At 39.3% G+C, this 13,721-nt stretch overlaps 1 protein-coding gene across 2 annotated transcripts in view; it reads left to right on the plus strand.

Moving 5' to 3' along the window:
• Window positions 1–13,721, plus strand: part of asic1b (acid sensing ion channel subunit 1b) — a 257,762-nt gene that overhangs the window by 16,821 nt on the left and 227,220 nt on the right. For both annotated transcript variants that reach the window (XM_088423596.1, XM_088423595.1), the window contains exon 2: window positions 12,499–12,694. In XM_088423596.1, coding sequence (XP_088279722.1) covers window positions 12,499–12,694 — 196 coding nt within the window. The remainder of the gene's footprint in view (window positions 1–12,498; window positions 12,695–13,721) is intronic.

Genomic DNA, 13,721 nt, shown 5'->3' on the forward strand with positions numbered 1-13,721 from the left:
CCTCACCAAGGAGCCGGATGAAGTGGCTGGGGAGAGGGAAATCTTGGCTTCCCTGCTCAAGCTGCTCCCCCCACGACCCGCCCCTGGATAAAGCGTTAGCTAATAAATGGGCAACCGCAGATCTAGAACTCTGCTTAGTAGCAGAGGAGCGCCGCAGGGGATTGTGCTCTCTCCAATCCAGTTCACCTTGTATCCACCCAGAACAAATGCATATCAAAGGGAACTGTGTGGAGGTCACACACACTTATAGCCTAACTCTTAATAAAATGGAGCATATTAATACCATCTAATTATTAAATTATGAGCAGATAATGAAATGTGTCACCATCCATCCATCCATCCACCCATCCATCTACAGTTTCACTTAAAGGATTGTGTGGTGCTAACTCTTAAAAAGGGACCACATGAATAGCATCAAATTCATAAAACACACGCACATAGTGAAATGCGTCACTGACTGAGATGCCAGGCATAATGCACCCCAGTGCACTTATGGTAAAGTATTTGCACATATTTAAAAGCACTAATAAGATATGCATAGATTTGACAGAGAAATTTGCAAATAAGCCTCAATGATAAACAACGTCAAATTCACTGACGCTGGCGCAAATATCGATTGCGGGCGCAAATAATGCCTGAAAGCACGTATAAGAGTGGTGCTCCTTAATGGAATGCACATTATGCATGTGGACTGCACAGGGACTTTCAAAGCGCAAAAAAGCGCAACATTTGCTTATTTTGACATCTTCAGAGGTGAATTTAGGAGACAATTGATAAGCCAAAGTTTTCTGACAGACCCGTTCACTCCACCTCAGTCTCTTATTCTTATTTTATGTAAAGGTGCCTTTCTTGGCAGTCAAGAACACCATCCAATATTTGCTAGTTAATAAAATAAACTGGAAGGAAATAAAACCATTTAATAAAAAGAGAAAGGAGCACATTAGCAGACTGGTTAATGTGTCCACCTCACATGCGGAGGTCGTGGATTCGCTTCAGTCTGTGCTTTAATACTATGTCACACTCTTAAAATTGTCTGGTCAAAATGAACCCAAATTATGTGAGTTGGGTAAGATTCATATTTCCAAAATTGAACTGACCCAGTCAGAGATCAGCTGAGTTAGGTTATGGGCAGAGGTGGGCAATTTACAGTTTTTTGCTGGTCCGACAGTTGTCATAGCCCTTGCCCCCTTTCCGTCATCATCAATCCACCATTTTGGCATGGTTTTTTTTTTTTCACACTAGGGGTATTTTTGCACATGCAGGTTTTGTTGTAGAGAAGATTTACTCTATATGTAACTCTGTTTTATAATGACAGTAGATACGATTCAGGAGGTGATAAGTAACGTGAATGTTACAAATACATCTATCCCCTGATATGACTTGCTGTCATTTTGATGGAGCAGCATACTGCCTCATTTGACTGTAATTCAAGAAAGCCATAAAAGCCACCGATTTACCACTATAGATTGCAGTTTTTCTAGAAGATGAGCCGCTGCATGCCAAAGTGCAAATTCAGTGAATAAACCGCGAGAAGAGAAAACATAACCGCTGGTTTCTTGTAAATGCTGCAATTTGCAATACTTGAGATGGAGGTAGGGGCAATTAGCATGAGCCTCATGAGTTGCATGATGAACAAGTCTTTATCTGCGCGTAATTAGGGCTGTTTGCTAAGCTACAGAGCAGCGCCACTGATTAACTGTCATCCCCTTACTGTTGCCAGCGCCAACATTTCTTGCTGTTCCTTGGAGCCCCCAGGGAGACGTTTGGTGAATGTTTGTGTGTACTTGCATGCTTGTGTGTGGCTTCCTGACCTGCTCACTGAGGTAGGGAGAAAAAAAGTCCGGCAAGAGATAAGGGCTTGAATTGGATCTGTAGATTCCGAGGACATTTCTCTCAAGGGTTTAAATCAAACCTTGACAGTCTACACGCTTGCTGATATCAGATATGCTTATGGGTGACACAACTGCCTATGCCACTACCTTGTTTTTTGTTTTCATTTTATTTTTTGTTTTTAACTGATTCATGGAATAAAAGACAGTGAGAACTGCACATACACATGGTTTTTGGCATTGTTGTGCTAATCCAGCACTTTTTTTTTTTTTTTTAAGAAATGTTAATACCTTAGTCACAATGAATAAGCAATCAAAAGTTAAAAAACACCATATAACATTTTCACTCCTTAAAGCAGTGGTTCTCAAAGTGGGGTCTGTGGACCCCTTGGGGTCCATGGCCTGACTGCAGGGGGTTTTGGCTGTGATTTAGTTTATCATCTAACACAGGACTCACCAACCTATATGAAAGTGAGAGCTACTTATTTGGTATTGACTGGAACGAAGGGCATCGGTTTTTGTGATGACACCGATCATGTTAATGATTTCCCACAATAATTAAGGAACAGCTGCAGTAAATATGTAAATCAAGTGAAATATGTTATGTACATGTAATATATGTATAATTGTTTGTAACATTCCTGGAAAATCACACTGTTCTATCACTTGTGAGCTATTTGCAGAACAGGCCTGCGGGCTACCTGGTGCCCGTGGGCACCATGTTGGTGACCCCTGATCTAACATTTACAGATTTGTACCTTCTTTGGCGCCTTGTTTGGTTAAGTCTTTGTTTTTTGACGCCACCTCTGGCCCCTGTTGATAGTGCATTGATAGTGTGCCGTCTGTCTAGCTACATAGAAGCCATTGTAACATCTAGGAATGACAGAACATTGGGTTATTATTCGATAACATATAGGCTATATTCTGCACTCGCTAACGTTTGGGATAGCTAGGCAGATAGCCAACTCCTTCAATAAAGACACCTGTTGGCAATTTTTTCCCCTTGTATTCACTTTAGTTGCTTTAAAGTAGCTGTAAAACTGAAACAATAAAGACATAAAAACTAGTAACATGCTGCTGCAAATAAAATTCAACAAAGTAATGCACCCCACTTGAATGGCGTATGATATAGCACAAGGCTATACAAGCATGCTCACGGTCGCGGACTAACGCGTTATCCGCGTAACCACAACAAACGTGTAAAACTCTAAATGCTGAGGACATGGGAGTTGTAGCATTGCTTTCTTGCCCGATGACAAAACAGGAAGTGCTCAACGCATTGAGATCCGGTCGCCTTTTCACAATAACCGCAACTTTTTAAACGAACGAAAGGAAACAACTTTGAAACCATATAAACAGTAAGATCGCAAATAAGGAGACAGAACAATATATATTTGTGTTCATTTGATTTGATTATATTTTAAACTGTGAACGTTTTCATGACTCGTCAACAAAGCAATCAATGCAACCAGTTTCATATATTTTTAAAAATGTAATAATTTTGTCAAAATGCATTTTGTGTCTACACTTGCTTGCCACCAAATCCAATGCTGTTTTTGACTAACTAATTGGCAGCAGCCTTTTGGGGGGAAATTGACCCACTTTGTTATAATGAGGTGTGCAATTTTTATTTTCTAATCTTCAGTATAGCTAAAAAGTAACAATTATACTTTTTGTCAAACTGGAATATGGTGCTTAAAAAGAGGGACACTTAAATGATATAAAGAAAATGTTCCCCCCTGCAAACATTAGCACTGGGAGTCCTTGATAAATGTGCTTTATAAAAGGGGTCCCTGACTCCAAAAAGTTTGAGAACCCCCGCCTGATATTTAAAAGTAGTAAACATGCAGATGAGACAAATACTCTAATGTCTGCTACAACTCTGGCTATACTTAGCTTCTGCTTGATATGCAAAAATGTTTGTCTCTCTGTTGAAATGCATCAAAGTTTAATAAATGGTGTGAACATGCTGCTCTTATTGTGAGTGGTGTTCTTGAAATGAATAAAATAGCACATCACACACTCAACAATATCTTCACCCCCCAAAAAAAAATCAGTGGTCGTACCAAGAATAACTCATTAAATGTAATCTACACCAGGGCAATATAAAACGAAGAAGGATTAGTATTAGAAGAAGAAAAACAATAAACTCAGACAAATGTTTATCTGGAAACGGGATTGCGGCTCAGACATATATGAATGAAGTAATGTTGCTTACTCGCTGGAGTGAGAAGCAAACCTACTGGTAGACGTTGTATGTTTCCACTTACTAAACCTGCCTGTACTGGTAGAAGCGCTACATACACAATATATATATATATATATATATATATATATATATATATATATATATATATATATATATATATATATATATATATATATACATATTCTTTATACAAATAAATATCCATTTTTTTTTGAGTAACTTATCCTCATAAGGGTGGTAGGCTTGCTGGTGCCAATCTCAGCTTACTTCGGGCAGTAGGCGAGGGACAACCTGGACTGTATGCCAGCCAATTGCAGGGGACACAGAGACGAACAACCATTCATGAAAGCAATCACGCTTAAAGATAATTTAGTCTGTCCAATACACCTACCACACGTTTTTGGAGTGTGGAAGGAAGCCGGAGTGCCTGGAGAGAACCCACGAAGGCTCAGGGAGAACATGCAAACTCAACACAGGAAGGCTGGAGTGAGGCGGATTTGAACTCAGATTCCTGAACTGTGAGGCGGACTTGCTAACTACAAAGTACTTCAATTTGTACATTGCGGCAGGGCAAACTCTTATGCCTCGTTCAGATGGAGCGTGTCGTTTATGCTCTACGTGAGGCGCTTTATTGCGAGGTCAAGATGAAGTTCACTTTTCACGCAACAGGGTCACACGCGGGGAGATGAGTGAGCTTGCTGTGCACTTTACAGTGGATCCGGAAAGGAAAGCATTGCTGGGAACTTTCACTTTTCTGGGATGTGGCAGAGCTAATCTTTTCTCCAACAGCACCTTTACACTTCTTTTTTACACTGCGTGCCCCTCGCTTTACGGCAACACAAAAACAAAAAGTTTCAATGTCGCAATCAATTGGTCGATACCGTGCTCAATACTGTGCTGTCAATGCTGTACTATCGTTAGCTTAGCACAGTAACTACGGTTCAAAAGCTGCTAAAAAAGGAAACAAACACTGCACTTCATGCGACAGGTGAAATTTTGCTTTGCGTGACATCGCGGTGAGATTCGCGTCGCTCCATTCGCGTCCATCGCGTCGCCCGATGCATCATCGCGCCTAGTCATGCAAACTCAATTGACTATAATAGAAAACCGTCCGCTCTTCGCGCTCCATCTGAACGCAGCATTATGCACACCGAACACGAACGAGGCAACATTTCGCCTGTCGCGTGGTTAAAATTTTTTAACTTTTTTTGCGTTTCGCGGCGCAACAGTCAATCAACTTCGGGAACAACGTCTCACGCAGGGGGGCAGGAATGAATCATGGCGGCCACTTTGCGGTCACCAGGAACTTTCCAACACGGCCATCTAAGCTTTAAATACAAAACGGAGCCAAGCAAGAGCACTCTCCTGGCTTGTAAAAAGGCGGAATCGAGAACTTGGGACAACTGGTATGTGCAGCGTTTGCTTCCTTTTTTAACAGAAGTACAACCGTAGTTACTGTGCTACTGTAAGCTAACGATACTGCAGCTCAGTATTTAGCATGGTATCGGCCACTTGATTAGGACATTGAAAGTTTTTTTTTTTTTGGCGGACAATTATTGCCGCAAAGCGAGGGACACGCAGTCTAAAAAAAGAACAAAGTTGCTGTAGGAGAGAATATTGGCTCTGCTACATCCCAGAAAAGTGAACGTTGTCAGCAATGCTCTTCTTTGAGTGGCTACCGTAAAGTGCACAGAAAGTTTGTTCCACTCCCACCTCCTCTCCTCGCGCAACAAAAAAGTGGGCAAAAAGTACAACAGCGACAGAAAGCCCCGTGAATGAGCGTAGCGACGCAAATTTTTGTGTTTGGTATTAAAACCGCAGTATTAGGTTTTAAAGATTTGCTATTGTAAATTGTGACCAGTTTTAATATTTACAGTTGTGTTGACTCATCACATCTTTTCAATGTATTTGTTGGCCTTTGCTGACATTGGTAGGAACAATTCTGAAACTATGTCTTAAAATTGCCAACATTTTTCAATAACTGTTCATTGAAATGGACCACCTCAGTCTGTCGTTGGATGAAAATCAATGTGATCTCTCATTTTGTGTTTGTGTGTTCCCGTCACGCTTTGCAGTGCAGAACATAATGAGTCCGTTTTCTATCTAGATGATGCCACAACGTCAATGATCATAATTGATAAAAGAAGGTCATTGCAGAATAATTGTGCTAATGGTGGCATTTGTTGCCAAATGTGTTGTCATGACAGTCGAATGTTGCTGAGTTTTTCAGTATGTGAAGAGAGGGTCATACACTTTGTCTGCCGCATTGTTATGTTGCTATGCATGTTATGCATGCTTAGTAAAACAATTTAAAGGTTAGAATTTGTTCAATTAACTTTTTTAAAGCAAGACTGATTTACGTAGATTTTGAGACATGTATGGATTTACATTCCATCATTGATTTCTTATGGTATTTTTTTTGTCAAGATCAAGCTCCCAATAGGAATTAATGTTACCAGTCACTCATGACACTTTACAAGCTATCTGTTTCTGTTAACCGATTAGTACTGATTGTATAATAATCTTCATAAAGATTTCATTTGTCCATGCAGGAGTAATGCCAGTATGATCGAACCACCTTCCAACAACATACATGTTTAATATTACATCATGCGTATGCAGAAATTTATGAGCGCTTTCCACAAGGTGGCCAAGTGATGCAGATCCGCTTTCATTCGTTTCGATCCCCTGAAAGAAATTAAAGTGCTTGTACCCCATAATCCAATTGAGGGTCTCCCACCTCTCTTTCTAGCCACAGTGCCAGTGCATGCCGGAGTTTTCTTTAGGGAGCAGAGGAAGGGCAATATTAAAAACTTCAGCCATATTATTGAAGCTCCGTGTACTTTAAAGTCTCCCGGCTGGCGGGTTTCTGAATGTGGCGGCTTAAGTGCTCTCCTGGCAGCTCTGTGTTGCTTATAAAGCAGCAGCTCAGGATGCAATTCATTTAACTAAAGGATAACCCCGTAAAAGGGGCCGTGTCATATTTCCCAAGTAACTCTAATGATGTTTCACCACCTCCGGGGACGGGGCAGTTGCCTGACTAGCTCCCAGCTATGCCCGAAGATGAAGTAATTGAGCAGCTTTGCTTTGACCCTCCATTTCCAAGGGTTGCTGCCAATATATTACAAGCATTAATGTTGATGCAAATGGCATGCCGAATGAATTTTTCACCCATATCATGCAATTATTTTCCACAATTTAGTTCCAGCAACAGAGATGTGACGTGTAATAGCATGAATATAAATGTAATAGAATAAAAATACATTATAATTAATCAGTTTGTTCATGGACATGGTGTTGCTCCTCCTGATATACATGCCTTGGTAATAAAATACACACCATGAAGTATAATAAAAGAAGATATATTGCACATACCGTATCGATTCAATGATGAAAAACTGCACGGTAAAATACCTGTCTGTATTTCTTCGAGTACTGTATTTTCCACACTATTCGGCGCACCGGCTTATAAGGTGCACCCTCAATTAATTACATATTTTAAAACCTTTTCCATATATAAGGTGCTCCGGATTGTAAGGCGTACCATCAGCTTTTAAAAAAAAAATTAAGGCTTTTGGGTGCGCCTTATAGTGTGGAAAATACGGTAATTTCAATTGAAACAACTATAAGTAATACTTTATTGTCATTTATGGCAGCTATAGCAATTTTCATTATTTTAATCCTGGATTTTTGCTCCAAAGGGTTGATTTGATGAGTTGTTTTTATTCATATCTTTGATGGGGGGGGGGGGGGGCAGTTAGTTCTGTAATATCTTGTGTCAATAAAGGTAAGCCAATTTTCACAGAAGCAAACTTTAAAAATATTTTTGATGAATTGTCGAGCTTGAAATTTTATCATAGATTTTTGCCTTGAAATTTTGAGTACACCCGATTTAGAAAAAAACTGTTATGATGTAGCAAGAAAAAGTGGCTTAATTAAAGTTGAACACTTACTTATAATTTTGAAATGACAAGACCCAATCACGTTGCCATTTTTTAATACTGTTTGATTAAAGCTGTCATTAATATACATATACCCCTATAAAATAAAGTAATGTGGAATTTAGAATACAAATACATGTATTATTATCCTGCATTCAACAATAAATCATCTCACATTTGTTTTACATTAATTATTTACTATTATTTATGTATTAATTGGCTAGTGACAGTACAAAGTTCTCTCTCTCTCTCTCTCTCTCTCTCTCTCTCTCTCTCTCTCTCTCTCTTTTTCAATCCACACACATAATTCCCGAGCACCAAGGTGCTGTCGATGAACACTGACCAAACATGACCTTGTGAAATTAAGGGAAGCTCCATTACGATTTACTGCCAATTACTGTTGAAGGGCGTGCCCATAGCGGTGACAAATATCTTAAGCTGTCACCATCCTCACTGTCATTCACCGATTTATTGCGAGTGGAGAAGTCAACGCTGCTGTCCCTTTTCATATTTCTCCCCCTTTCTGATGATGTCATGTTGGCAACTGTAAACTGAGGAGGATGATACATGAAAATAAATCATGTGAACCCACCTTGCAAAGTTTCTAAGAAATGGCAAAAAGACTGTTTTGAATTGTTTGTATTTAGTTGGTAGGTAAGTGTGAGGTGTATGAAATACATACATTACAAACTTAGGCAACAAACAGCAAAATGCAAAACGAAAAAAAAAACAAAAACAAGAGATAAACCACAAATGAGAAATCACAAAAAATAACCAAACAACCCCAAAATAAACACCCCGAAACTTAATTCCAACAACAAAGGTGAATTAATGAACAATGACAAATGACAACACATGGGGGTCACTGTACACATAATTGAATATACATTAAAAGAATTTTTCACTGCATTGCAAATCCAGTGTTATGAATGTCTCATATTGGATAAAAGTTAGCTGACCAGTATATTCAAAACAACTTTTGGCAGTGTCACTCAAACAGTTGGCCCAATTAGTCACAAATGAGTCTCCTAATTAGATTTTAATAGAGTTTCATCTTAACACGCGTAATTGTTCTGGCCAGTTGCTTGGTGGTAGCGGTGGCGGTGGAGGGGCATCACCGGCTGTCTCTCCTCTGAGCGGGGGTCCGCCAGTTAATTGAGGTTAATTTGAATGACTGTGAGCAGGTGCAGGAGGTTGATAGTGGTCATCCAAGACTGTACTTTTCACTTCACGTTCTTTTGTTCATCGGTTCGTCACACTCCATCTTGTCAAAACGCAGGAATATGTAGAATGATGATATGCCTGCACCAATACCCTGGCTCTTTTTCAGCCAATTATGTACACTATTTATGAAGAGTGAAGGGGCCTTTATGTGTATTTGTAGCATTAGGAAAGTTAAGCTTCTTTTAACAAGCGTCCCTTCTGTTATTGCAGTCAGTTGTAACGATCAGGCCAGCAATGAATTTATCTGCATAAAGCAAGAGAGTTTAAGTACTGTTTCCTCCCACTCTTGGTGGACTACTTTCAGATTTATGGACAGCACTGTTAAAGACGACTAACACATGGCACACTCAAGGTTTATCTTGCTTTTCCTGGAAGCTGGAAATATTTCTTTTCCTGCGACACTACCCATCTGATAATCTTCTGCTGTACCAAAAAGCATGTCTTTTTTTTTTTTGAGGCGATAATGCACCTTGCGTGTGTGATAGAAATGCATTTACTTGTTTGCCGTTAAAGCAACGGTGCCCAAGGCTACAAATAACCTGGCTGGCTATAATGCAGCTGTATCCAAATATGACAAAAATGTCCTGTTGACACATCCAGCCGCACTTTACATGCGTTTTATTGTAAGTGTCTGCCTTGCCATAGAATTAATTGAGCAAAATACTTTAAACCTTTTATGTGATAAATATTTTTTATTTTTATTACCTTAAGGGGATGTATTGTAGTGAGGAGAGAATGTTAAACTTCCACTTTGCTTCATGAACATTTGGTTATTTTTAGACTCTTGATGGCACTGATGCTTTAAAGAAACTGGCATATGAGCAGAAAGTGCCATCTAGAGGAGTAAAAAAAAATATGACAACTGGTCCTTAAAGCATCTTGAAGCTTCGTTTTCATCTCGTTAGAATGATGTCATTATCTGTCTTTTTTTGTTTGTTTTTTTTTAGATTTTAGTTTCATGTTTTCCTTGAGTCTTCTTGGGTTTTTGTACTTAAACCCCGTCCCTTGTTAAAACCAATCACCCTTTTGTGTCTTTTACAGGTATTTATCTTTTTAGCTCGTCTCGTCCGTTAGTGTGTACTTTGTTAGTGTTTACTTCCCTACTTTCTTTCAGTCTTTTTCAATCCATTGTCAAGTCGGTGTATTTGTTGTATATCTGAAGCTTGATATTTAAAGTTTGACGTATTTATTTTCTTGAAGATTCCAAAGCGCCATGCTTTGTTTGCCTTTATGTTTTTTGTAACTAAATGCATTTAAATACACCTGCCTTGACTCACTGATTTCTTTCACTTAGGACCTAAGTCCTTAGGTCACTTAGGTCCTCAACAATCCTCATGACGCATATAATAGACAGTTTACTTTGACTGCTTATTTGCTTTTTTTCCTGCGTGTGAAATAACATCATACCTCTTTTTGTGTGTGGCTATTTGTCTGGTGGACGTGTAGTATTCAAGACCACATCAACTAAGACCAAGACATTACTGAATTACTTAAGACAGTACTGAGATTGGCACCGGATCAAGTCTTTTGGAGGTCAGCAGAGACCAAAATAACCCCACGAAAACAGAGTATTTGTCAACTACTGTATCTATTTTTTTATTACATTTGCAAAAAAATAAACAAAATTGCTATTTGTTAGTGAGAAAAATCTAACTTACAAATCATGCAATTTTTCACTGATTGCAGTAGTAGTAGTACTGGGTTCGATTGGTCTTGTTTTAAAAAAAAAAGCCAAGTCAACCGTGTCTGAGAGAGAAACAAGCTCTTGTGAAAATACTTTTGACTTCAAGACGAGACCCTTAAAATGTGATCTGAGATTATGTCTACAGACCAAGACAGATTTTGAGAACTGTAACATTAGCATGCGCCACACACAGGACCACACATCCGAAGTGACACCTGTAATTTCGAAGCTGGGGTGATAAAGTGCTGCCTTCACTACTAAAAAAGCAATCCAATGCCATTATCTTTTTTTTTCTTATCTACATTTTCTAATCGGCGCTCAACAAGTAGCCACTCTCCAGCTCTGCTGGTGGTCGTCATAGTAACAAAATCATCACAATTGAGGTGGGTAGAATGAGCAGTGGCTTATTTGCCTGAGACAGGACCCGCCAGCTGTCTTCGGGTAGTGGGCTGGGTGTACCCTGAACTGGTAGAGAAAAAAAAAACAAACAACCATTTATACTAACATACACATCCAAGGACCATTGATCCATTTTCTAGAGCTGCTTATCCTCACTAGGGTCACTGGCATTCTAGTGCCTATCCCAGCTGGCTTTGGGCAGTAGGCGAGGGTTTGGGTTAGGGGACGCCCTGAACTGGTTGCAAGCCAATTGCAGGGCACACAGAGACGGTTGGCCAATCACGCACCCAATCACACCTACGGACTATTTAGAGTGTAGAATACACCTAACATGCATGTTTTGGGAATGTGGGAGGAAACCAGAGTACCATAGTTTTTATAAAATTTTTTATTATGCAGTCCTCATCAGAAGGATTTGTGGCTTGTGGTATTTATTTGTTTGTTTTTAATTTCCCTATTTATATGAATAAAGAAATACATTATGATTTTCTGGGATGAAAGGTTCAAATGGTGCTTAGAGTATTTAAAAATGCTAACCCTAGGACTGTAAAACATTTAAAGTTTAAAAACTGCTTCAACTTTACAGAGGGAGTTCTTACGCTCTCATTCAAGCTCTAATGCTTTCTCTCTTAACAAAAAAGAAACTTTCAACAGTCAAATGCTGCTTACAGAATCTAATTACCATAGAGTTAACCTAATGAATAACGATCACACATGAATTAATAATATACCGTATTTTCCTCAATATAAAGCGCACCGGATTATAAGGCACAGCTCAACTAATGACATATTTTAAAATCTTTTCCATATATAAGGCGCACCGGATTATAAGGCGCACCCTCAATTAATGACATGTTTTAAAACTTTTTCAATCACAATATAGTAATACTCAAAGTAATAACAATAATAACTCAAATAATAACTCTAAACTCTCAATAGCATAATAACTCAATGTCAATATGACCAACCTTGTTCAACTGTAAACACACAAAAGAAACAAGTAAAGCTTACTTTATCACTTCATTCCCCATCTATGGATCGCAATATTCATCCATATATAAGGCGTACCAGATTATAAAAAAATTAAGGCTTTTAAGTGCGCCTTATAGTGCGGAAACTATGGTATATCATTACTGCTGCTATGAGTTGCTAAATTACTAAACTATAGAAGTTCATTTTAAGCTGAGGTTTTTAATGGTTTTCCCGGTATAGGTACGAGATTCGGGACCCGCACCTGGTGGAGGAGCACGTCCTGCAGGTCTTAAAAGAGAGGGCCGACTTTGACAATTACAAGCCTCGACCCTTCAACATGCGCGAGTTCTACGACCGGACGGGCCATGACATCAAAGACATGCTGCTGTCCTGCTATTACCGTGGCATGGAGTGCAGCGCAGAGTACTTCAAAGTGGTGAGTCAGCCACAGCGATCGTTACCCGGCCTCCCAGGGCCGAGGCTTGCAAGGTGTCCTGTGTGAATAAATCAAGGTCAGTTTTAACAGAGCTTTTTGGAACATATAAACAACGTGGCATTTGGTAAGCGGTCATTTCAGCTCTGCGGCAAATGGGCAGCTCGGCCTGTTTTGTTCCTGTTGAACATGGCAGGTGTTGCCAGTGGAGGGTGTGCAGATGTACAAACCTACTGTTTTCCGTGTGATACTTGGCTGTCTTTTAAAGGTTAAGCAATCCTATCACGAAAGTTTGAATGTGAGGTTGGTTATGGCCCCTGTGTCGTCGTGTTCATTTTTGTGCTGCTAGCTTGCCATTTCTTCCATGCAGAACAGTACAGTTAGCTCAGGCACAGTACTCTAGGACTCCACGACCATCAGTCTGTGGGCCGGTACATGGCCCATTCGGCACTGGGGTACACAATGAGATTGACCCCCCCAAAAAAATGGTGATAATGTGATTGAGAGTTGTGATACTATGTGACCATCTGCAAAATATGAGCGATTAACTTAATCAGACGTGACGGAAATCAGCTTAAGTAATACTGTAGTAAGAATGAGCTGAACTGAACCGATTGTGCCGCTAAAGCGCAACTGATGGCCAGATGATATGGAGGCATCTTTCGAAGATGAAGCTATTTAACAAGCGTTCAAGGAGTAGAAGTAGTTACAAGTAGCAATGGTGTCAATCCTGTGTGCAGGACCTTATCTTAAAACTAATATATATATATATATATATATATATATATATATAGTATTTAAAAAGCTCTTTAAATATTTTTAATATTTAAATATTTTTTTTCATGAAATGTTCATGACAATTTTAAAACCGATGCTTTAAAACTAACAATTTTAAGCAATTATTTAAAGTCAGTTGTGCCCCACTAAACCTGCTAGTCCGTGAAAACAATCTATTTCTCTCAACCAGTCTGTGACACAAAAAGTTTGGAGACCACTGTTGTACACTGTTTTTTTTCCACCTGCCAATATT

Source organism: Hippichthys cyanospilos, chromosome 9, assembly GCF_059441005.1.
Source record: "Hippichthys cyanospilos isolate Australia breed blue-spotted pipefish chromosome 9, RoL_Hcya_1.0, whole genome shotgun sequence".
In the NCBI taxonomy this organism is placed as follows: Eukaryota; Metazoa; Chordata; class Actinopteri; order Syngnathiformes; family Syngnathidae; genus Hippichthys; species Hippichthys cyanospilos.